The 24,385-nt window shown below is 42.1% G+C and overlaps 1 protein-coding gene across 4 annotated transcripts in view; it reads right to left on the bottom strand.

The window, feature by feature from the left end:
- CBFA2T2 (CBFA2/RUNX1 partner transcriptional co-repressor 2) overlaps positions 1-24,385 on the bottom strand; it is a 141,659-nt gene continuing 117,274 nt past the window's right edge. For 3 of the 4 annotated variants that reach the window (XM_061127084.1, XM_061127085.1, XM_061127082.1), the window contains exons 5-11: positions 21,820-22,001; positions 20,672-20,925; positions 17,867-17,952; positions 16,843-17,038; positions 12,353-12,421; positions 8,291-8,481; positions 1-4,864 (exon numbers count right to left, since the gene is read on the bottom strand). In XM_061127084.1, the coding sequence (XP_060983067.1) occupies positions 4,565-4,864; positions 8,291-8,481; positions 12,353-12,421; positions 16,843-17,038; positions 17,867-17,952; positions 20,672-20,925; positions 21,820-22,001 (1,278 nt within the window). In that variant the 3' untranslated portion in view covers positions 1-4,564. The remainder of the gene's footprint in view (positions 4,865-8,290; positions 8,482-12,352; positions 12,422-16,842; positions 17,039-17,866; positions 17,953-20,671; positions 20,926-21,819; positions 22,002-24,385) is intronic. The other variant, XM_061127083.1, reaches the window with a different exon arrangement.

Below are 24,385 nucleotides of genomic sequence, written 5' to 3'. Positions count from 1 at the left end.
AGGAATATAGCCTTTTTATTGACTACTTGAAGTAGAACAAACTAAATACATATTTAACAGTTTTGGTTCATTTATACAGTACATTAAATAAGTTATGAACAGAGTTAAGTAACAAAAGTTCCTATCAGAGTAAAATGACAAAGCACAGAAAAAAATCAACTCTACCGCATCCTGTGGGTGGTTTCACATTCATCATCCCCCTTAAAAAAACCACGCTTGGAAGCTCAGTTTTGGATTTATTTACATTATTGGCTTCCTCTGTGGATGGAGCTTTTGTAGCCTCATCAGGAACTTGGAAAGCTGTGAAAGTGGACTGAAGGCCTCTGAGCCAAACAGCACTTTCAGCCATCCGCCTAATGCTTATTGCCGCTTCTCTCTGCCAACTCCAACGCAGGTCCGGGGCTGTCCCTGCCAGCCGCCAGCCGCACATGCCCTATTTGGTATAAGCATCAATGAGTGTACACTGGGCAGTTGTGGGTCTGACCAGATGGGGTAGCAGGGGAAGCGCCATCTCTGGGACTGTGGAGGCAAAGAGGGGAGGCAAAAGCTGCCCTCAGGCCTCAACCTTCTCCTGGCTCATGATGGAAAAGGTTGCCTGCACCATCATCTTTGGAATTGAGCATGTCAATGCACGTGGGCGAAGAGGCAGGTGGTCAACATTTTGGTTTCATAAGAACTACAGACACTCAGAGTTGGCAAGGGCCCTATCCAACAGCTTGCCCAGTACCCACACCCACCCCAACCCCAGGACGGAGTCCCAGCAGCTGGCTGCTTAGCCCATGCTGGAACAGTCCATTTCTCTCTGGTTTTTCTTACATTTGGTTTTTCTTACTGCTACCACCCAGTTCTCTGTAAATAGCTTAAGAAAAAAAAAAAAAATCTAAGAAAGCTGGCTTGGTCTATTGTCCCAGGAGCCTGGAAACCAGCTCTGAAGAAAGCCTCGAAGATGAGTTCTATTTTAAATGATTTACTCAATCCATAATCTCATCTACAGTTTCCAGGACAAACAGCCAGGTGGTCATTATTCATACTTTCATCCTGAAGAACTCATGACCACACAATTTCAATTGTGTTGTTGCAACTTCAAGCCCACTTGCTGTGATCTCTGCTGGAACTGCCCACAAGGTCTGCCCTTTGCAAGCAGGTGACATCATTGGGGATCCAGCTGACTTTGGGACAAGGCTATACAACGTGAAGTGTAGATTTCCTGTCTAGAAGCTGAAGATGCTCACGTTGACACCAAGAAGTGAGGAGCTCCAGGTGGAGCCACTGGCCCAGATGTGCAAAAGTCATCCACACGGCAGAGGGCCCGCAGCAGCCAGCGCCAGGCATGGACCTTTGCCAGGGTGACGGGTCTTGTTTCCAGACTAAAATCCACTGAGACACACAAAGGACTCAGTACTGTCCAAGAGAAGGTGCATTTGCTCTGTGACTTCAGGGTTGCATGACTGTGCCTGAGCAGATCTGTCTGAGCCCCATCCTGAGAGCTGCAAGGATGCCCCCAGGGGAAGCTCTCACACTCAGGAGGAGGGCTGCTCATTTCCAAGCAGGTGGACCGAACCTGAGTCTGTTTTCACCCCTGGGTGGAGCAGGCAGTGCGGCCCCAGAGGATGATTGAAGCTCTGAGGACCCAGCCCTAAAGCTTCCCTCAGAACATTTAAAACAGTTCCCATGCTGGCTACTTCCGGTCTTCTCTGGCTCCTGCAACCATTCCTCACAGGGCAGAGGACAATGATGTGCCATTGCTTGTCACACTTGCTTTTGATTCCTAGGATAACACTGAAGAGCCCAGGACTGCTCTGACAATACCTTCAGTACCACCACTGTGTCTTTTCTTTGTCCCCTTAAACTATAAAGGTTGGTCCTCTAAGCAGTCTGATTATATTAAGATACTTAAAATCTAACTAGATGAAAGGGGGGAGCCTGAATCTGCACCATCAATCTGGTTATCAGCAGACATGGGAAACCGAATGGGGAACCTGGACTCACCTCTGCCCCTCCAGTCCCCTCACCCCATTCCAAGACAGTGTCCCTTCTCCTCCCAACTCCAACCAGAGAGCTGAGACTTTCAGAAGAGAGGGAGCAGGAGAAAGGGATTCTTTACATGTAAATAGCAAGTTCTGGACAGATGCCCTAGCAACCGATGTGTGAAACTGACCAAAATTAATACAGCAACAGGCCTGAGATCTGAACCGCAGTGTGGAACACTGCTGAAATCTTTAGCTTGGCTTCTGGGTGGCACGTGAGCAAAGCAGTTTAGAACAGCATTACACAAATTCTGCAGATTAAGCTGTCACTGGACTCACAGTCCACAAAAGTCAGCTAGGACCCACCTGCACACTAAACCTAAACCTTAGCTGTGGAGACTGACATCGAGCCTGATGAACAGTATTCAGTTGGCTTTGGCTCTTTATTCCAACCCGAAAAAACCTGAGCTACCCTGGCTCGGCCACTGAAGATTTACAGGACACACCTAGGTGTTCATCCAACTTGCCAAGGAAAAAGGGAGCTGAGGTGAGACCCAGTGGACACCAAGAGACACCCTCTTGCTGCCACGAGATTTATAGGCTCAGTGACTGCCTCTCATGGGACATCTCTTCTCAGGGAAACGCAGGCAACTTCTGTCTGGGGTTCTAATTTCATCTCTGTTAGGCAGGATACCTCAACTGCTGCAACTAAAGGAAAGCTGCACAATAAAGCAACTATTCTGTTATTCTTTCTCTGGGTATACCTCACTTTACACAGCAGAAGTCTGGGTATTTTAATGGTACCTTGTACTGAGTTTAAGACAGAAAATCCTTGAGTAAGGTAAATTAGGGACTTACAGTTTTTACTTATTTATGTACTTGGCTGCTCCGGGTCTTAGTTGTAGCTTGTGGGACCTAGTTCCCTGACCAGGGATCGAACCCTGGCCCTCTGCATTGGGAGCACAGAAACACAGGCACTGGACCACTAGGGAGGTCCTGTGACTTAGTTTTTAAAGTAAGATATACCTATACGTAAGGATAACGCTACCTATGCTGATACCTTACTGGGAGCTTTCAATTCACTCTGGTCAATGTGCAGAAAATGGCCGTCTAAAGCTGAGCTTTCAAAGGTCAGCAGCAGCAGTGCCAACCAACTCATTCCTTGGTGCAAGAGGGTGCTAGAGGCTTGGAGTTGGAGAGGGGGAGGGTCAGGGTCCTTGGGCTCCCAATAAAACTTGAATGGCAAGGAAGAACGTGTGTGGCAATTCCTAACATTTTAAAGGGAGTATAGGTGATGTCATGTTTGGAGAATCAGGTAAGCAGTTGGAAAAACTCCCTGAAGACAGGAAGAAAAATTGGTCAGGCTCTCACAAATGGTTGTCACATTTCAGGGAACTTTTCTTAGCTCAAAGAGGGTAGGTATCAACAAAATTAGAGAAGGGAAACAGGATTGTATGCCCAATAATAAACTGACATAGGACACATAACGACAAAGTCTGAAGAATTCTTTCAGGTCCAAAAGGGTCGCTTAGAAGTGACCAGGCCTTGACTGGTGAGGCAAGTCATAGCCATACCACATCATATCCTATGGGTCAACTATGGCTTCAGAGGTGCCAAACAGAGACCATGGGAAGAAGATCCACCCAGTGATCTGGACATGCGTGGTCTGAGATAAAAGGACACAGAACAAGACAACTGTGCAAAGAGCCAAGTGGTGACAAAAGTTTCTGCATTTCCAACAGATGATCCATTCAATAATGTGATGATACTAGTTTGGCTAACATGCTCAGAGAGAACAGACAATCCATAATTGAGTCTCATTCTCCCTCAGACCAATCCATGCGCTGAAAACTATTTTCTGCATAAGTAAAATCAAAAAAGAGAGAAAAAAAAAAAGGGGTCCCAAACTAAAATAGCCAGCCAGGCTGGAAAATCTTGTCCAACATGATCTGTGATGCTTGGTGGAAGTTTTATTTTTCATTATGGGTGCTTTTACTGAAATGGTGACTTCTTCCTGTGGTTTCTGAAAATCTTACGTCTGAACGGCAGGGCCAACGAGGGTGTCCTGAGTGCTGCTTTTTGCCTGCCCCAGTCCCCCGGGACTAATCAGTGGCACCTGCTGAGGGTGGAAATGGGCGCAGGGAACTGTTCAGGGGCAAGAGGAGCTGCTCCCTATGAGAGAGAGGCCTCCTTCCCGGCTCGCTATCAGTCTCCAGGCCTCTGCTGCGGGAGGACGCTGGAGCAGGAGACAGTGAAGGGGCGAGCTGCTTCCAGCCTGGCTGGGCACACTTGACAGTTGGCTCTCTCACAAGGCAGGGAGGAGCTGGTGGTCTACATGGAAGAGTGGTTGGCCATGCCAGCTTTAGCTGGGAGAAGAACAAGCCTAGAAGCCATGGAGGAGTCAGCTCCAGCCAGTGGCCATGTGCACACAGGTGGGAAATGGACAAGTGTGTGAACAGGCTGGGGCTTGAAGTCTTCCTGCCTCCACTTCTCTTTTGGATGATGACCCAACAGCAACTTGCACTGCTTCACATAGCCAGCCTCCCGTGTAGAGTTCTGTCATGCTGTGAGGTTGCCAGGGGAAGTAAGTCTGGGGCTCAGAGTCCGTTGGTGTCGATGGCTGTCACAGAGGCCGGTGTGGAGGAGCGTGAGGTGGTTGCCGAGGTCTTGTCCAGGGCTGGACTGGGGACGCTGCAGTCGGCGGACCGGGCTGAGGAGCCCCGCCCTCCAGGAAGCAGGGGCCGGCTCTGGCTGTGGGGACTCTGGCCGTGCAGGTTCTGGCCACAGAGGCGGTGGTGCCGCTCCCAATCCTTATGCTGGCAGAAAGAGCCACAGTATCGTGCGATGTTGCAGCCACTGCAGGTTTCGCTGGCTTTGCGGCCACAGTTCCAGCAGTTCTGCAAGACACAGGCATTGGTCAGCTGGCGGGATCCTGGGGGGCACGCTTGTCATCAGCTGCTCTGCAGAAGAGGCAGCGGGGCTGTGGGGGGTGTAGGCGCTGGAGCTGCACACACCTGTGCCTGTACCGCCCGCCCTGCTGCTGCGTTCTCTTTACTTCCTCTGTGCTACAGAAAAACTGCCTACCCTGGGCTATGGGGACAGAGACATGAGGGGATGTGAAGACACATCCACACATCACCGGAGGGCAGGAGCAAGTCCTGCTGAAGACAACAACTCCAAGTTTTGACTCATATTTTAATCCTCAATGACCAAACCAAACCAAACCAGGCTCCCACATCATAGCTGTCTATTCCAAGACCACAAATGTGCTTAGACAGTTTTCTTTCTTACCCTTTGAAATGCAGAAATGATCTTGACTGTGTTCACTGACAACATCTGAAATCTTTCAAAAAAAAGTCACCTGCGAGGGTACTAGGCTGGGTGACCACGAGTGTGGGAAGCTGTGCTCCTCGCTCTGTGCTCATTCTCCGTTCAGTGATACATCCCATCAGAGGTGGGCTGGGGATCATGGGACTACTTCCGGTCGTCTGTTTATAGGAGCCCCTGTAACACCTCAGACCCTAAGGCCCCAAGGTCTATGTCAGGGAGTTTTCTTCCTATTTTTTGCTCCCACACCTGCCCCTTGGTACTCCCCTCCCTGACACACGAGTATTTTACACCTAAGGTCTCCACGACTCACGGATTTGATCAGCCAGCTGCACCCTCCCCTGCAGGTTCTGCAGAATAGCAGAAGCCAATTATGAGGCCTGGCCTGATGATCAAGGAAGAAAGATGCTGTCTCTTGCTCAAGTGTAAAAACAACTAATAAAAAACAACAACAAACAACTGATAAGAGCAACAGAAAAAAAAAAAAAAAAAGAGCAACAGAGGACCCCGAGGCCCCCTCACCCAGCTCTTGCACTGTATAAATAGATGGGACACTGAGGGCCAGTAGGCAGGACTTGTCTGAGCTTATAAAATGATCACATGGCTATGCAAAGCCTGGAACCTGGGCCTCCTGTCAACTATTCTGAAGGGACACATTTAGTTTCAAAGAGCATCAGAAAGGACTAAAGATCCCGTCCAACACTAGAGGCTTCTCAGGAAATACACTCCAGGGACTGCCCCAACCTTGCCAACACTAACACTGGAGAACCAGAATCAGGGACAGAAGTCATTCTTAGGATCTTCAAGCAAGATGTATTTCAGAAAATTTCACACTCTGGTAGGCTGACTCCAGACAATGCTTTGGTCAGACAGTATTGCTTGTGGGGCATGTGCTTCATGGAGCTGCTGTGGAAACACAGGCCTCTACTTCCTCTAAGTCTGCAAGAGCATCCCAAACTGGGCCAGAGGGTTAAAGCAACGGTGCTTTCACCTTGACCACCATTGAGAAGCCAGGGTGAAAAGGACAATTTGCATTCTCTGTCTCTATGGCTTTGCCCTGACTTTACCAAAAGGCTTTTTGCCAAGAAACATGATGAAAGGTTTACTGTGGTCATCACCCTTCAAATCAGCATTCCTCAAAGATGGAGCAAAACACATGGCCAAACAGGCCTTGTAATTTATGGGGAAGGTTATAAATCTTCTGAGTTACTGGCCAGGGAAGTCAGAGATGGTATTCCAGAATATCCTTTGACAAGCAAGGGCCATCAGTTTATGTCAGTTACTACTCTAGGTGTGGCCTGGGGAACACCTGTATCAGAATGACCCAGAGCCCATCCCAAAGTTTCCTGACCTTATTTCAAACCTGGCTCAAAGGAGAAATGATTCCTACCTTATACTCAACTGCTAGCCCATCACGTTTGCCAGGAAATCTAGGCTGGGGACAGAAGGGGATCTCTACCTGAGGCATCATTCCAAGGGAGATGCTTGGGTCTGGCCTCAGAGGAGGCAGCTGCTCTGCAAGAGTAGGAGCTGCCACACCTGTGTTGTTAACAATGTAAGAAAATCCTTTCTGTCTGAACAGTGCACTGCAATTTAAAAACACTTCCACAACTGTGATCTAATTGTATCTTCCTTAAAAAGTATGAGACCAGCAGGACAGGGGCTGCTACTCACCCACTATACAGAGAAGGAGCTGACCCCTGAAGGGGACGCTGCCAGTGTGAGGGGAACTGGGAGGAGTGCTCAGGGCTACTGGGCTGCTTCCGCTCTACTGAACTACCTCTTGCAGGATGAACGAAAAACTCCAGGGGTACCGCTAGATATCAAGCAGAACTTTCTGAGTGGACTGGAGGAAACCAGCCCTCTTGGTCCAACACAAACTCACTGACAACACACGCCCTGCTGTCCTGCCTTGTTTTGGAAGGAAAGCTTGCAGGGATGGGTGCTAGTGTGTGCCTCACCTGCAGGTCACTCTGTGCCTTGAATACAGATATTGATATGGGTGGCTATAATGAATCCAGTATACAACAGAAACAAATAGGAGAGTTGAAAAGGGGAGAGTCAGAGGAACTATTTTCTTCCAATTCATCTGGAAAGGCTACAACAGGACTTGCTCACATCCTTTTTCAATGGCCACATGATAGTTAGGCATGTTCATCTTCACATCACCATGCTTAATACCGTTCTTTGAAAAAGATTTAAGGAGGATGAGAAAATAAAATTTCTGTCATTTAAAAAAACAAACCAACAACAAAAAAGCTCAGTTCTTTATAAGCTTAAGAATATCCCAGAGAGTACATGGGATTTACCTACTTACAGAAACAGGCTTGTTTCAGGACTTAAAAGTTTGTCTTAAACCTGAAAAGTAACTGAAAAGTTACAGAAAAATTTCATTACATTTGAAAGGGCTGTTAGGATGTTTCTGTTATGTGCCTTTTCTTTTAATTATTTTTTTCCTCATAGTGGTACAGAAGCACCACCATGTCCCAGGGCAGTCAGGCAGGCCTGCCGGATCTATCCCCTCAATCCATGAAATAACTAGCCTCTTTGTAAACAGACTGGATACTGCAGGACCCTGCACTGCCTTTCTCCTACTCTCTGGCTTCAGTGATGTGGGATTAGGTCAGTTAAATTCCCGAAATCACAGTTTCCTCACTGGTAAAGTTGGATTCCAACAACACCCACATCCCACTGTGAGGATCACGACCACAAACACATTGAGCTCTGTATGTGGCACCCAGTAAGCCCACTCAGGCAGTGGTGGTCATTGTTGTAACGTAGTTCCACAAACTTCAGGGAGACTTTTCATAACTTAAACCAATATAATGAGCCAATATGTAAGAATATAATAATTGAGAAACAAACCTCTCCGGAACTGAATAAAAATTATAATTATCTAGTTCGAGAGAGGACTGTTGGCTCTTACTGCCCAGCACCTGAGAGGAAAGCGGTGGGCTTGGCCCCCCTGCCCCAGCCCCAGCCCCCAGTGCTCTGACCTCCGTTGATTCTTCCTGCTCGTTTATGACGAGAAAGGCGTCCTCTGCAGCCTGCCGTTTGACGTCCGCTATTGTCTGCTCCATTCGAGCTCTCTCAGTTGCAATCACTTCAAAGGCTTTTTGCTCTGCCTCAGCAACAGCTTTCTGTACTTCTGACATGGCCTGAATTTTCACCTTATTCACAGCTTCTTCTGGAAGAAAGTGACAATAAAATCAACTGGCCGAGAAATCTCTCCCCTCCTACTAGACATCATTTCAAAGAAGGGACAGAGGTGAAACACGATTTTTCTTCTAAAAATACTTATGACAATGGCATTCACTTTTATTCTTATCTCCACTTGTCAATTCATGCAATCATTTGTTGGGTCTGCAGACCGAATCACTTGTTGGCACTATGCAAGGTGCTGAGGAGACCTCGGCGACTAAGATGTAACATATTTTCACAACCGTGAAAGCGTATAAGCGTGGCTGAGGGGACATGATACTTGTCATTATCAGGGACAAGAATTCCAAGGGGAAAGGTGGTCAGGTCTCTGTAAGTGGCAGAGGAGGATCAGGAAAACGTGTCTTGGTTGAGATGGTAGGTGGAAAGGAATCTTCTAGTCTTGCATTCCACGCTAAGGAATTTGGCTCTTCTAAAGAAAATGTGAAACCCTAAAGGGGTCTATTCACAATGAAAAGAGTGAGGGCAGAGACACCAACTGAGAGGCTGGTCAATAATCTGGCTGATAAACAGAGATTCTGAATGTAGGTAGGAGCAAGCAACACAGAGGAGGGGATAAGACAGAATGAGGCTGGTGCACCTAAGGGTCTGGAGGTGGAGGTAAAGGTGAAAAATGGAAGTGCTGTGCATTGAAACAGATAATGAGCAAAATGCTAGTGTGGAGGTAAGCAAGAAGGCTGAGGTGCATCCAGGTACAAATCACCAGAAGGCAGTTAGGTACAGAAGACTGAACTCAGTGGAGAAATGTTGCCTGAAGATATAGTTCTGGGAAGGTTGCTAGGTGCTCTGGGCTACAAAAACCCCAGCTGCCATTACCCCACTTGGATCCTGATCAGTTCTTCCCATCAAACCCTGCTTAGTTTCCACAGGATGTATACTCCAGGTGACACACACGGTACGCACCTGAGCCTCAGTCCTAGGTCCCAGCGTGAATGATGTTCCTTCTAAGTCCACAAGACTGGACAACCCTGAAGCCTAAGGAAACTCCCTGACTGCTTGGTTCTTGCACATGACTGACGCTCAAAGGGGGTTCACACACAGTGTTCTAGGCTGACAACCTAGAACTTTCCATCACACTGCTCCAGCCAAGAAAAGTTTTCACCCCAAATGACAAGGGTAATTCTGATAACTATTTTCATTTCCCATAATTCTACTTTACCTCTTGGTAATATAATACACACCTCCCCATTGCCAACTGCAAAGATTTTTCTGAAGTGCTATGTAGTTTTCCAAATTAGTTTTAATGGTAAGATAATATTCTGTGGTGCCACACTGTAAATTCACATAACCATTCATTGCTATGTGGGCATTTCCTGGGTTGCCTTTCCCTTGCTCCAGTTCAGTCCAGTCGCTCAGTCATGTCTGACTCTGTGACCCCATGGACTGCAGCACGCCAGGTTTCCCTGTCCATCACCAATTCCTGGAGCCTACTCAAACTCATGTCCATCGCATCGGTGATGCCATCCAACCATCTTATCCTCTGTGGTCCCCTTCTCCTCTTGCCTTCAATCTTTCCCAACATCAGGGTCTTTTTCAGTGAATCGGTTCTTCCCATCAGGTGACCAAAGTATTGGAGTTTCAGCTTCAGCATCAGTCCTTCCAATGACTATTCAGGACTGATTTTCCTTTAGGATGGACTAGTTGGATCTCCTTGCAGTCCAAGGGACTCTCAAGAGTCTTCTCCAACACCATAGTTCAAAAGCATGAATTCTTCGGTGCTCAGCTTTCTTTATAGTCCAACTCTCAGACCCATATGGGACTACTGGAAAAACCATAGCTTTGACTAGATGTACCTTTGTTGGAAAAGTAATGTCTCTGCTTTTTTTTTTTTTTTTAGTGTCTCTGCTTTTTAATATGCTGTATAGGTTGGTCATAGCTTTTCTTCCAAGGAGCAAGCGTCTTTTAATTTCATGGCTGCAGTCACCATCTGCAGTGATTTTGGAGCCCAAAAGAGTCTCTCATTGTTTCCATTGTTTCCCCATCTAATTGCCATGAAGTGATGGGATCAGATGCCCTGATATTCATTTTCTGAATGTTGAGTTTTAAGCCAACTTTTTCACTCTCCTCTTTCAACTTTCATGAAGTTCTCCTTCGCTTATCTGCATATCTGAGGTTATTGATATTTCTCCCAGCAATCTTGATTCCAGCTTGTGCTTCATTCAGCCCGGCATTTCGCATGATATAATCTGCATATAAGTTAAATAAGCAGGGTGACAATATACAGCCCTGATGTACTCTTTTTCCTATTTGGAACCAGTCTTTTGTGACCTGCATACAGATTTCACAGGAGGCAGGTGAGGTAGTCTGGTATTCCCATCTCTTTAAGAATTTCCCACAGTTTATTGCGACCTACACAGTCAAAGGCTTTGGTGTAGTCCTTTTTTATATCACTGCTTCTTTAACAATTTGTGAGTCTAAATCTGGATCATTCCTTACAATCATGGATTGTAGGGAGTCATTCCAAATCATTACTGTTATTTAAAATTTTATTTATTTATCTCTGGATGGACTAGGTCTTTGCTGCTGTGCATGGGCTTTCTCCAGTTGTGGTGGGTAGGCTTCTAGCTGCAGTGACTTCTCCTGTTGTGGAGCATGGGCTCAGGGGTGCGTGGGCTCAGTAGTTGCCATCTGTGGACTTAGCTGCCCGCACCACATGTGAAACCTTCCTAGACCAGGGATCAAATCCATGTCTCTTGCATTGGTAGGCAGATTCTCAACTGTTAAACCACCAAGTAAGTCTACTTTTTACTATAATTTTAAAATTCGTTTTAATTCTTTTGGCTGTGCCATGCAGCATGTGCAATCTTAGGTCCCCAACCAGGGATCAAACCTGTTCTCCCTGCACTGGAAGCTCAGAGTCTTAACCACTGGACCACCAGGGAAGTCCCTGGATCATTCCCTTTTAAAAGGAAAGATTCAAAAGCATGCAAGTGAGAAATGATTTCAAAATACCCATGTGTTCACAGGTGGTAATACTTAACAATTCATTAAGTATTATTATCCATTAATTATTAATCTTATTAATCCATTAAGAATTATTTAGTGACATTAACAGGGCCCTCTAAAATTTTGTCAATAATTAGGTGTTAAAGACTCTGGGGGCTAATTGGTCGGGGGGGGGGGGGGTGTTGCATTATCTTGTACTTTCCTGACTGTCAGTGAAAATAAACATTTTGTAATAGGGTTATCTGTATTTCTCATAACATGATGTGTCTGTCCATTTGTTTATATCATGGTCTTGAAATTAAGTGGGTATTAATCTTTTTGTAGAAATAAATTTTTTGTTAGGGAGAAACCCCAAAACTATTAATTCCACTGAGAAAGGGAGACAAGAAGGAAAAAAAGACTAGTATTTGGATGAGGTAATATGAGGTTGGCATAATCCCTGTCTTACCACAACAAGCAGTTCCTACCCTCCCTTATTCTTGTAGAAAATGACACCTAGAAAGAACAGTCTTTATGAAGCTAGAGACAGTGAAGGTGAAAGGAAGAGCAGACTGAACCAAATGTGAGAGTGTGAGAATACAGTGATGAGGACAGCCAGAAATGAATTAAGCTATACTTCCAGAAACGGGGCATATAAATAGAGAAGAGTCGGTTACTTAATGCCTCCCAGTAGAAGTGGGTGAAAAGGACTTGGATGGAGTGTACAGAGTCACTACAAATTCTCAACCAGCAAGGAACACAACAGGCAGTCCAGAAGTGGGGACAGCTAAAGGGGGAGAAGCAGGGGCCTAGAGCTTTTTGAAGAGGAAGTTATGAGAAAATCACCTTTTCACAAATACGTACTCTACAGTCAAATCAGTGAGTACATGTGACCCCTAAGCAGACAGACATACCAGTCTTTTTCCAAAACTCCACAGGTACATATCCTGTTCCTGGCCTACTGTTGAATTCCCGCTGAGAATCTACAGAGAGAGAGAGAAACAGCATAGGGTCAGAACTGTCTATAATTGGCATGTTTTACTTTTGTGAAAAACTTATCCGATCTCTCATTCACCACTTAGAAAGATTCAAACATACACATTCATTTACTGGAAAAAATATTCTGACATGAAATAAAATCAGATTATAATAGTATACTTAATTTTTAGATGCTCACTTGCTAATCATTGGAGAAAAGCAAATCAAAACCATGAGATGTCGCCTCACACCTATCAGAATGGCTATCATAAAAAAGACCACAAATAACAAATGTTGGTGAAGGTGTGGGGAAAAGGGAATCCTTGTACACTGCTGGGGGGGATATAAATTGGTACAGACATTACAGGAAACAGTATGGCATTTCCTCAAAAAACTAAAAAGTACCATATGATCCAGCTACTCCATGCCTGGGTATATACCTGAAGAAAATGAATATAGTAATTCAAAAAGATATAAGCACCCCAACGTTCATAGCAGCATTATTTACAATAGCCAATATATGGAAGCAACCTAAGTGTCCATCGACATATGAATGGATAAAGATGTGGTATCTTCATGGTATTTCCAGAAGTCAAAATTTTCAGCTCATTTACTAAGAAAACTATAGTTTCAGAGGCTATTAATCAAAGGTCAGACAGAGAATGCAAGTATTTGGATCAGAAGTGGGGGGCAAAAAGAACTGTGGTCCTATAAGAGGATGCTCTAGTTCTTAGGAGAAATAGAATGAAGCACTTGAGAAAGCCAATGTGGCAAACGTGAAAAAAGGGTGAACTGAGGCACAGGGCACATGACTGGTCACTGTGCTGCTGCTCTTTTAGTACTTCTGTGTGGTTAAAAAACTTCAAAAAACTGAGAAAAAAATTGCTTTAAGTATAGGCATACAAAATTTCTTAGGAACACTCATTTGCTAATAAGTGAGCCCAGGAGTGGAGGAGGTAAAAAGTGGGATAGGGAAGATTTTCACAATCTGTATGTTTCTGTACTGCTTGACATTTTTGCAATGCAGTTCATTTTTTAAAAATTCCATTAAAAAAAAAAAATGAAATGAAATACCCAAGAAAATGAAGGGGATCTAATATTCAGCTCAGTTCAGTTGCTCAGTCGTGTCTGACTCTTTGCGACACCATGAACTGCAGCATGCCGGGCCACCCTGTCCATCACCAACTCCCGGAGTTTACTTAAACTCATGTCCATTGAGTTGGTGATGCCATCCAGCCATCTCATCCTCTGTTGTCCCCTTCTCCTCCTGCCCCCAATCCCTCCCAGCATCAGGGTCTTTTCCAATGAGTCAACTCTTCGCACGAGGTGGCCGAAGTATTGGAGTTTCAGCTTCAGCATCAGTCCTTCCAATGAACACCCAGGACTGATCTCCTTTAGGATGGACTGGTTGGATCTCCTTGAAGTCCAAGCTACTCTCAAGAGTCTTCTCCAACACCACAGTTCAAAAGCATCAATTCTTCGGCGCTCAGCTTTCTTCACAGTCCAACTCTCACATCCATACATAACCACTGGAAAAACCATAGCCTTGACTAGACGCACCTTTGTTATCCAGATATTAAAACACATTCTGAAGCTATAACAATTAAGTTTGATATTACATTGTGAAGCTATCCTAATTGCTAAGCATGTATGCTGGTTCTGGAATAAACTTAATAAGCTGTGACTACTTATGCCAAGTTTATAACTTATTTAAGCCTCAGTTTTGCCATCTGTAGATGAATCTAATGGTAGTTCCTATTATCTCCATAGGCAGGCTTGAAAACACATGTAAAAGACTTATTAGCACTGGCAGGAACACAGTAAGAGTCCACACAACTATTATTACCAAAAGTGATAGCTAATATAGTCAGAAAGACTATAATACTTAAGACTATAATAATTAAGTATTAACAAAACCAGCATATGATAATTATTTCATTTTAACAGGTAAAGGATGGGTATCAATTGATGGTAGGAAAATTTAAACTATTTGGAGAATTTAAAGTTGGATAGCTAATATGCAAACACATAAAACTTGAATATAGATGAAATTTATTGTGCCCTGGGAAGGGATCAAGGTCAAGGAAAACCTACAAATAAAATGTTAGATTTGACCCCATATTAACTATCTCATCCATTAAAACAAAACAAGATCAAGTGAACAAAAATGCCTGTATCCATAACTCATTAATTTGCTAAGGGTATCCTAAAGGAAAAATCCCTACCTATAAAGATTTTATATATTACTTACCATGAAACAAAAAATAAGCAAAAAACCTTTAGTTTAACAATAAGAATGGCTTAAAAAAACAATAGTGTATTTACATGGTGGAATACTGTAGTACAGTCATTAAAATCATGTTTATAGAATATTCAATAATGTGAGAAACAGGTTTAATGTTCAGTTATGTTTTCAAAGAAATCAACAGAAAGTTGTAATACAGAATTCTCAGATACATTACAAAGCTCTTCAGTGTGGGATTATGAACTAGTAAATTCTTTGTATGTTTATGTATTTTCTACAATGGGCCATACAGTTTGACTGTTTAAAAAAAAAAAAGAAAGAAAAAGATACCTACACTTCATGAGGTTGCTCCAAACAAAAAGGAATGGTTCTCTACTGTGGGAGACCAGGTCCCATCTCAGACAAATTAAATCAGAACCTCTGGAGCTGGGGCCATGGCACCAGGAGTTTTCCAAAAGTCCTTAGATGGGTTCTGAGGAGCATCCGGGATTAATGACTGAAGAAAAGTACCTTGCTTAGAACCCACTGTTCACAGTTAAGGTCTCCCAAACCACACTAGGAGCATCACCTCTCTGTAGGTCATATATGGGCATATATATACACTTTCTGCTATAACAATGGTAAAGTCCTTTCCAGCTGATTCTTTCAATATTGGTACACTTTGATCTTTCAGTTACAGGCATTATTAACTGATTATGATTAGGCTTTTCAGTGGGAAAGAATTTCATTTTCTTTTTTTCAGCTCACCAGACATAATAAACATTTCCTTCTTCCCTTCCCCCAAATAAATATACTCAAATTCTGTTACATCAATAATTACAATTGAATTTGTAATTATTTCAAATTCAATCTCAAACTCTTCCTGTAGTGTCAATATATTATAAATTTCCTTTTCTTGAAGAAATCTCCAGCCAGCTTCTGGGCTATTCTAGTCTGAACTGGCTACTTTCCAGACTATTTCAGCCTGGAAAGTGCCACTGTTGTTTGGGATCCTCCCAAGTATCCCAGGGATTCCCTTCCTCCATGTCTTCCCACTTTATGGTTTACTTCCTGTGTTAGGGCACATCCTACCCAAATGTAGTAGATACCACAATGAAGGCTGATTGGAGGTGATTCTTCCCCCCTAAATTGTGGGTTATTAATCTAACAATTGTTTTGTTAGAATTCTAGGCAAAACAGTCTGATCACAGGTGGCCCCTCATTTAACTATGCCTTTGGACAGGGCACTTTTTCAGCTACTAGATGAATGCAAGGGAACATTTTTGGAGGAATAGTTTCAGGTGGTATCCTGGATATATCCTGGATTGAGAGCTCAACAATTTTCATCTCTACTGCTTCAGGATGAGAAAAGGCAGGAAGGGACGACCCAGCTTGGTACAGTAAAACTATTTGGTTTTTTTTCCAGGCAGAGGTTGATAAATGGTATTTTTCTAGACAGGGAGTGGGGAAAACTGGAGGGAAGCTGAGGTGACTTTTTTTTTTTTTAAAAGAAACAAACCTTTACTGTGCTGTTTGTTTCTTTTGTTGTTGTTTTTGGCTGCATCGGGTATTTGTTGCTGCCTGTGGGTTTTCTCTGGTTGCAGCAAGTGGAGACTACTCTCGAGTTGTGGTGTGTAGGCTTCTCTTGTTGTGGAGTATGGGCCCTAGGGTGTGCTGCTGCTGCTGCTGCTAAGTCACTTCAGTTGTTTCTGACTCTGTGTGACCGCACAGACGGCAGCCCGCCAGGCTCTGCCATCCCTGGGATTCTCCAGGCAAGAACACTGGAGTGGGTTGCCATTTCCTTCTCCATGAGGTGAATATTTTGAGGGCTACTATAAGGAATGAATGAATGTGATGTACCTGAGATGTCCCAAGCACATTCAGCCAGGCTTAATTTAACATTCAAACACTCTCTGAACATCACCCCATACTTATATACAGTATGGAGTTGAAAAGAGAACAAAATGACAAACATTCTCATTCTACGTGGGGAAGACAACATTTCTTGAACATACCAGATACTGACCAAGTTCTTGACATATTTTGTGATTTACTGTTCATAATTCCCAAGCTCTTTATAATTCCACAATCAAGTACCATCTTCCTTTTAAAGGAAAAGATAAAAAGCCTCAAACAAAAAATAACAACAACCAAAGATATATAAAAAGCCTCCCTTGCCAGCCAAAGAGACTCTCCCCTTACCATTGCTGAGAGAATCTGCGCTCCCAGGACTGTGCTGCCTGGAGACCAATTCACTCCCTGTTTTCCTTATCTCTGTGTTTTCGTTGAATCGTCTTTTCCAGTAGTTGAGTTCTTCACGGTCTGATTCTTGACAGCGCCGCAGGACGGCCATGGAGCGCCTTGTTTTCTCTACCATTTCCATAATGCAGTTGAGGGCCTGAACCAGGCAGGAGGTCAGGCAGAGCCACAGGATAAGGATATTCAGACAATCAACAGTGAACATCAGGAAAGGTAAACAAAGTACACAGAATAAAGGCTTAAGAACCTCACGGATTTAGCAATAGAGTTTACATTTGAAAGCCTACCTTATTGTTTCTCTTTAAATATATGCACATACTTTTCTTTAAGATTTCAAACTAATATTTTTTGGATTCTTCACGGTTGAAACAGACAGTCTCATTATAAGGAAGTATTACATCTTCTCTTCACTTTTAAGTGAGAGGGGAAACTCTCTTTTCCAGTTGGGCAGAGGACTTAAGTTTACATTCTGTGCCAGTGTACTGATTCTCATTTGTATTTAGAGAAGCTCCATTTATTATACCAGGCTCTGTGACAAGCACCTTGTATATCATTCTAACTCCCCCTGTAAATTCAAATGTAGCATTAGTTTTTTTAATATATAAAAATTAAGCCTAAAAATGGTAACGGGCAAGTTCCTTCACCATTTTTAGACTTAATTTTTCTATCTTCCTACCATTGCAAAGGTAGGATGTGGCAAAGCTGGGACCTAAAACTCATAAACCTATGTTTTTAACCATTATACTACAGAGTTTCACTTGGTTATGACCTAAAATGAAAACCCTACCACAAAGATTTGGGACTTACTCTTCACACTCTAGCTTGGGGAGTAGGAGATAAGTCAGCTATTATTGCAAAGACACTGTAGCTCTGGTTAAGTTCACTTCAAGCATATACACTCTTACTCTCAGTAATATTTAGGATGAAAAGTAATAAGTAGGAAAGTTATACACTGTAAAATTCTTACATGATCAAGATGTTTCCATTCATCAGCCCATTCCCTTTCTGTCAAACGGTGGTCTACCAACTCATCTTGATAGCCTCCATTTAGACCTATTAGAAATTAAATTTGAAGATAAAGGGAAAAATACCGTAAACAGAATTTTACCAAGTAAATACACATTCATTCATAGTAGCTATAAGCACATTGTTAAGGCCAATGATTCACAGTGACTTAAAACCACAAAATGACATAAAACCAACAAGAAATCACTACACAGAATGTATTAAAAACTCCTACAAATCAATTATGAAGGATAAACAGGCCAAAAGAAAAGTAGGTAAAAGAAATAAATGGTTACATCCCAGACAAAAAAAGCAGAGATGATTTATAAACATATGAAAAGATATTTGAACTTATAAGTAATCACACAGTGTAAATAAAATGTTCATGAAGATAATTTGACATCTATATATTGGAAAAAGGTAAACTGTCATTCATACTAAGTGTTGGCAAGGCTGCAGCACAATACAAAGACTTAATCACCATAAACAGAGTTGGTGCTATACAAGCACTTGTAAACAATTCAATAGTCCCAAAGTATTATTTGTTGCATGGTTTGATACATATTATTGAAATTTGCAAGAATGCAATGACTGTGTGAATCAAGGGTATACTGAATTATCCACTATTTTGAAAAATCATGTCATATATGTCACCACTACTCCTGGTACCTGAATCATCAATGTAACACAACTGTGTGTATGCTAAGTCACTTCAGCTGTGCCCAACTCTTTGTGATCTGCCATCAGTCTGAATTTATAGGTCTGAATTTATTCACTACAGTTCATAGTGAATCTGTATTTGTCCAACCATCTGCTTACACTTCATCATATCCTTTTGTGTAGTCATGCCTGAGCACTAACATATTATAAAATACTTTGTTACATATTAATATCCTACTTTAGAATATTGATCCTAAAATTATGGCACTAAGGCAGGCTTTGCAGTAGTAGTGGTGCAGTTGTGTCTGACTCTTGCTACCCCATGGACTGTATGTCGCCTGCTAGGCTCCTCTGTCCATAGGATAGTATCCACAAATTTCATTTTTGGTGAATAAATTAGGGGAGTGTTAGAGTTTATTTGTTTAAAAATGAGGGGTGGGAAATGATTAAGTAAGAACTATTTTATTAAGGCATATGTTTTCAAAAGAGGACTGGAGAAAATTACAGAATCTATATCCAGATTGGAAGACAAATGGTTGATTTTAAAATAGAACCATCAAGGTACAGGATTAAAGATCTTTTGAGCAGAACACTTCAAGATGAAAAAAAACCTCTCTCTAAAACATAGAAATACAAGGAAAACCTGACCAAAATGCAGTTATAGCTAGTTTGTGGCATACTTCTCTCTAATGGATTCAACTGGCAAAAAAACTTGTATGAATATAGAAGAAATCAATAGGAAGTCTCATTTTTAACATAAAATGAAACATACAGAACAGCTGCTAAGGGAGGCATCATAGCATACTGGGAATATAGCCAAGCTCTCAGCATCAGACAACTGGGGTCAGAATCTTGTTTTTGCCACTTTCTAGCTATGTGATTCTGGCCACAGTTCTGTCTATTTTCATGTATAAAAAGATGTAAACTCCATGGAGCCCCATGTGTGAGGATTAAATGAGACAACCGACATACACCACAATCTAAGTACTTAAGACTCAGTAAATGTTGGCAGCTGAGAACATCACTGCTGTCATGGCCCTCACCATTCAACTACCACTGCATGAAGCCAGAGCCCTACTGTGGCTCAAGTCTATGAAAGATGACAGTGAGTCTAAGTCAGAAAGGGGACAGGCAAATGTTTTGCAACTTTTTACTCCACAGGGCAACCCACAAATGGAAATGTATGGGCAATCCTGGAAGCTAGTAGCCCTCTGGTTCTCTGCTCTGACACATCTCAGCAGAACAACTGCAAAGAACCTTCTGCAGTAGTTACATGAGTACCTGACAAAGAGCTTTGTTCAAAACTGATCTCACTCTGCACTTTCTGAGTCCCTTTTAAATGTGTTATCATACCTTCATAATTGAAAAAAAATTAATTAAAAAAAAAATGATCTCAGGTGAGGTTTGCTCGGGGACTTTTTTTTTTTTCTCTTAAATTTAATGGTTGCTGAGGACGCATATGCCAGGCATTTCTGGCACATGACAATGACCCAGCACAGGGGGTAGTTTTCTCTCCATTTCAGAAATGAGTAAGCCGAGGCACAGAAAGCCTACGCAACTTGCATCAGATCACACAGCTAGTTACAATGCAGAATCAAGATTTAATTTCAGGTATGCCTCACCTCTGACCTAAATGTGTCTGCACCTTTTACCACATGTTTTACATCTTTGTTGCTTAACTTCTAAAACATTTCATTCTGAAATAAACTCAGACTTACAGAAATGTTGCAAGAATAAAGAATTCTCATATACCCTTCACCCAGATTTCCTAACTGTGAGTAATTTTATCTCACTTTGCCATTTTCCGTTTCTCTTCTGAACCATATCAGAATAAGTAATACCCCTTTATTTTTAAATGCTTTTCACTGTGTATTTCCTAAAATGTTTAGCCCACTTCCACTCTATAATAACAGAAACAAAGTATGAATTGAGATCAATTTCAAATGAGAATACTGTAATTCTAACATTCTTTTCATGTATAATATTGTTTTATCCGTGGGAAAAAAGCAATGATGATAGTATTTTGCTTTATCACTAAGAAGGAAAGAAAACCACAAATTCAATCAATCTGAATTTAAATCATTACCGTGCTGTTTATGCCACTTACTAAGATTGTGGTGTCTATCACGAACTTCTCGATGTTCTATCATCTTGCTGGGCTCACGATATAGGTGGGAAGTTGCAATATCTTCTAAGGTGTAGTGCTGAAGAGGCGGAGGAGTAGGATGGAACTGGCCCCCAGGATTCATGAGGGGTACAGTGAGGGCAGGACTGTGCCGGGGAGCAGGGCTAATGGTACACACTCTCTTGGCAGGGGGCTCAGGAGCAATTGCGTCTCTTTCAAAACTGCTCTCTTCCCGCCTGTAGAAGGATGGGGCAAGTACATGTCTGAACCTGTCAGTAAGTGCTGGTATAAACATTTCCCAGGCGCCTACTGTGTGCTATGTATCGTACATTTTCACAAACAGGAAGATGTTAAGAAATGGTTTGAGATGAGGCATGAACTGAAATGTCTTCAGGGGCCAGGCAGATAAAGGAAACCACTGATTTATCCCAGTACAAGAGGAGAGGTCAAATCCATCCACAACAAGCAGACACATCTCAATCTCATGAAGCAAAGGAGAAATTAAGGCGATGACACATTTTCTTACTTTACAGGACTATGGAAGATTATGGGTTCAACTAAGTTTAGAAATGCTGTTCAAGGTCAAATTTGCTACTATGGAGGTCAGTATTGGAAAGAGACAATTCTCCACATAGGAGGAAAAAGCCTCACATAATTAATATACTTGTGGTTTGGTAAGATTTTTAGTCATTTGCTTCAATTGTAGCAAATTTTCCACTGTTATTAAAATGTTGCTTCCTCAACAAACCACAGAAAATAGTGTTAGATACTCATACACAAATTTCCAGGGTAAATTAAATTAATTTCAATTTTCAAAGTAAAGTGATTACACGTTTATAAGACTTCACATCAGAAAAAAATGCCTTAAACAGATTATATTTTCTGTGGTTTTGGAGCAGTGGACCCACAGAATACTAGAGAGTAGAATTTATCAGCAGGGGTAGACAGTCATTTGAAGAGTTGAAAAGCATTCTGCTGCCTGATGCCGTGACAAAGCAAAACTAGCCTTAGAAATTCTGAGTCCACACCTATATATAACCACAGTCATCCAGTTCTTTTTCTTTCACAAGAAAGGGAAAGCTCAGAGCGGTTCCAGAAAATCAAGGACAAAGCAGCTCTTCTCGGCTCACCTCTCTGGACTGGGCCTTTTTCCATTTCCATGCACTTCCATGAGCAGCTCGGAAGAGTCAGCAGGGGACGCAATACTTGTGTTGAGCAGAAGGTGTTCGTGCTGAGCCAGGTACTGGGATGGGGTCTGCTTGGCGGCCCGAGCGCAGTGCAGCAGTTCTCGCTGCAGCAGAGGCAGGTTGGCCTTGAAAAGAAGAGGCAGGGGCTGGAAGGCAGTTTTCCCGGTGTTGGGCCCTACACACAGGGCTCAGCACCGCCAAAGGCTTTCACAAACAGGGTGACACAAACAAAAGCCCTCGCTGTCAGTCCACTTTTCACATGACATCCATTATACTGAGCTTAATTACTGTTAACTTGTTTACTGTCCCCACAAGATCTAAATTCCTTTAAGCAAGAAACTGTGCTTTATTTACCTTTGTGGCCCGAGTACAGAGTCAAAGCTCAATAAAGGTTTGTTGAACATAATAGTTTCAAAACCTAAACATTTTTGAAGACTTTGATCAGTTAGAGAATTAGTAATGCCTACATGGGAGTAGGAGGCATTCATTCTTTCTTTTCTCATTTTAAGTCCTGGTTCTCCCTTCTGAATCCTAGGACATTAGGATAGCATAAAAACCTTGCCTTCCTGTTCTCTCTTAAGAGCTGCCATGGAATTCTGGAAACAGCAATTATTCTGGCTTAGTTGGAACACGCGGTCTTGAAAAACGTAATAAGAGTGATAGGAATGGGGCAACAAGCCTTAGACTAGTTTAGTATCTGGGTATGCACAGTTATCCCATGGGCAGAATCTATTTCTTACTGTGGTGCTCCATTGAGCACATTCCCTTGTTTTGTGAAAGGATAATTATTTATGTACTGATTATTTTTCCTTCTCTTCAAACTTAAACCTCTAATGAGACAAATCATACCAAAAACCCTGTGTACCTTTAAACTTCTTCATATTTAAAATACACTATCCCCATATTTATTTTATTAAAAAAATAATTATATTTTCCCTCAAATTTGAAAACAACTCAGACTGAGCTCATAAGTCTTTATCCCAAGGGAAACAGATGAAAGGAGAGTTTAATATATGCAAGTACTCATCCCTTTACCAACAGTTAATTTAGCAAGCACCATAATTAGTGACTGTTTTAAAGCAGAAATAAATTGACAAAAACCCAAATGTTAGCCAAAAAGCTGCCAGAACAACCTACCTCATGCTGTTTTCCCAAATAACAAGAGTTAAGAATAGAGAATTTGATGATATAAAACAACTTCTAAAGTTTGCTATTTTATAACTTCAATCTTGCAGCAACTGTAAAAACTTAATTGGAAAAAATACAATGTTAGATCTCTACGCTTGTGACATGTGCCCTTTGATGAATTTTTAAAAATGCTAATTGTTTCCTATTAACGCAAATTTCCCAAATCTCTCTGATTCTGGAGTCTTGGGGGAAATAATTATCTACTGGCTCTGATATACAGAAAAGAGACCAAGATAGAACTCACACAGCTGTTTCAAGACTGAAAAAGGCATCCCAGACGGCTCTGAGAGGCCAAGGCGTCAATAACATCAGAACAGAGCCCAACACAGGCTGTGCATGGAGACCTGTGCATTTCCTTGCGTGTCTCTGATGCTCTCATTTAAAAAAAACCCAAACACCAGAATCAGTACTTCAGTAAGTTGACTCAACCTTTTGACGCTATTACATTTTCTTAGGAAATAAAGAAGGTACAGGGGCTTATTTATTTTGTCGAGACAAAAACTGATGATATTATGTGAGTACTCACATTGTGATAAAGGAGAGAAAATGAATTTCCACAAATATTGTATTGACAAAAGTCAAAATATAAAAAATTTGAGTTCAGTTTTTTTTTTTTTTGGTAATAGTCTACTGTTAATGAAAAGAATGAAATTCATTTGCTAGGGATGGACTGAAGATAACATTTTTAGCTTATTTGGGATTGAAAATAAGCATTGCCTATCACCAAATTGATCCTAATGTTAATCTGTAAAAATCATTCTTCTCTATGGCGCTTGGTAAAACCATGTAGTATGCTGGATATGGGTCATAAGTTTCCAAACTGTGCTTGGTCTAGAATACAATGGTGTCTGACCCTAGCCTTTCATTGCCTTTCACCTATTTTATAACACTGCAATTTAACCTTTTGATGGCAATGCAAAAAACTTGCTATCTGTGAACGTGCATAAAATTACATGCAGCAAAGGTTCTAGAGACTTTTCCCTTGCCCCACTGTAGAAGCAGCCAATTTTACTTTTGTTTGCATATTTTTATTTTGGCCATACCTTGTGGCATGCAGAATCATAATTTCTGGACCAGGGATCAAAACTGTGTCCCCCTGCAGTGTGGAAGCGCAGAGCTCTAACCACTGGACTGCCAGGGAATTCCCTGTTCACATATTCTTAGCAACAATCCTGATCTATAATGTATATTTTTTGGCTTCTCTCCTGAACAGGTTATAACACTTTATAGATTCCCTCATTAATAATGAATTGAATTAAATACAATTCAAACAGGTTCAGTTTTAAAAAATCTTTATGAGTTATAGTATCACTTTTTTAAA

This window comes from Dama dama, chromosome 23 (genome assembly GCF_033118175.1).
Source record: "Dama dama isolate Ldn47 chromosome 23, ASM3311817v1, whole genome shotgun sequence".
Lineage (NCBI taxonomy): Eukaryota > Metazoa > Chordata > Mammalia > Artiodactyla > Cervidae > Dama > Dama dama.
The sequence above is the reverse complement of the archived record's forward strand: the minus strand, read 5'-3'. Positions and strand labels throughout refer to the sequence as shown.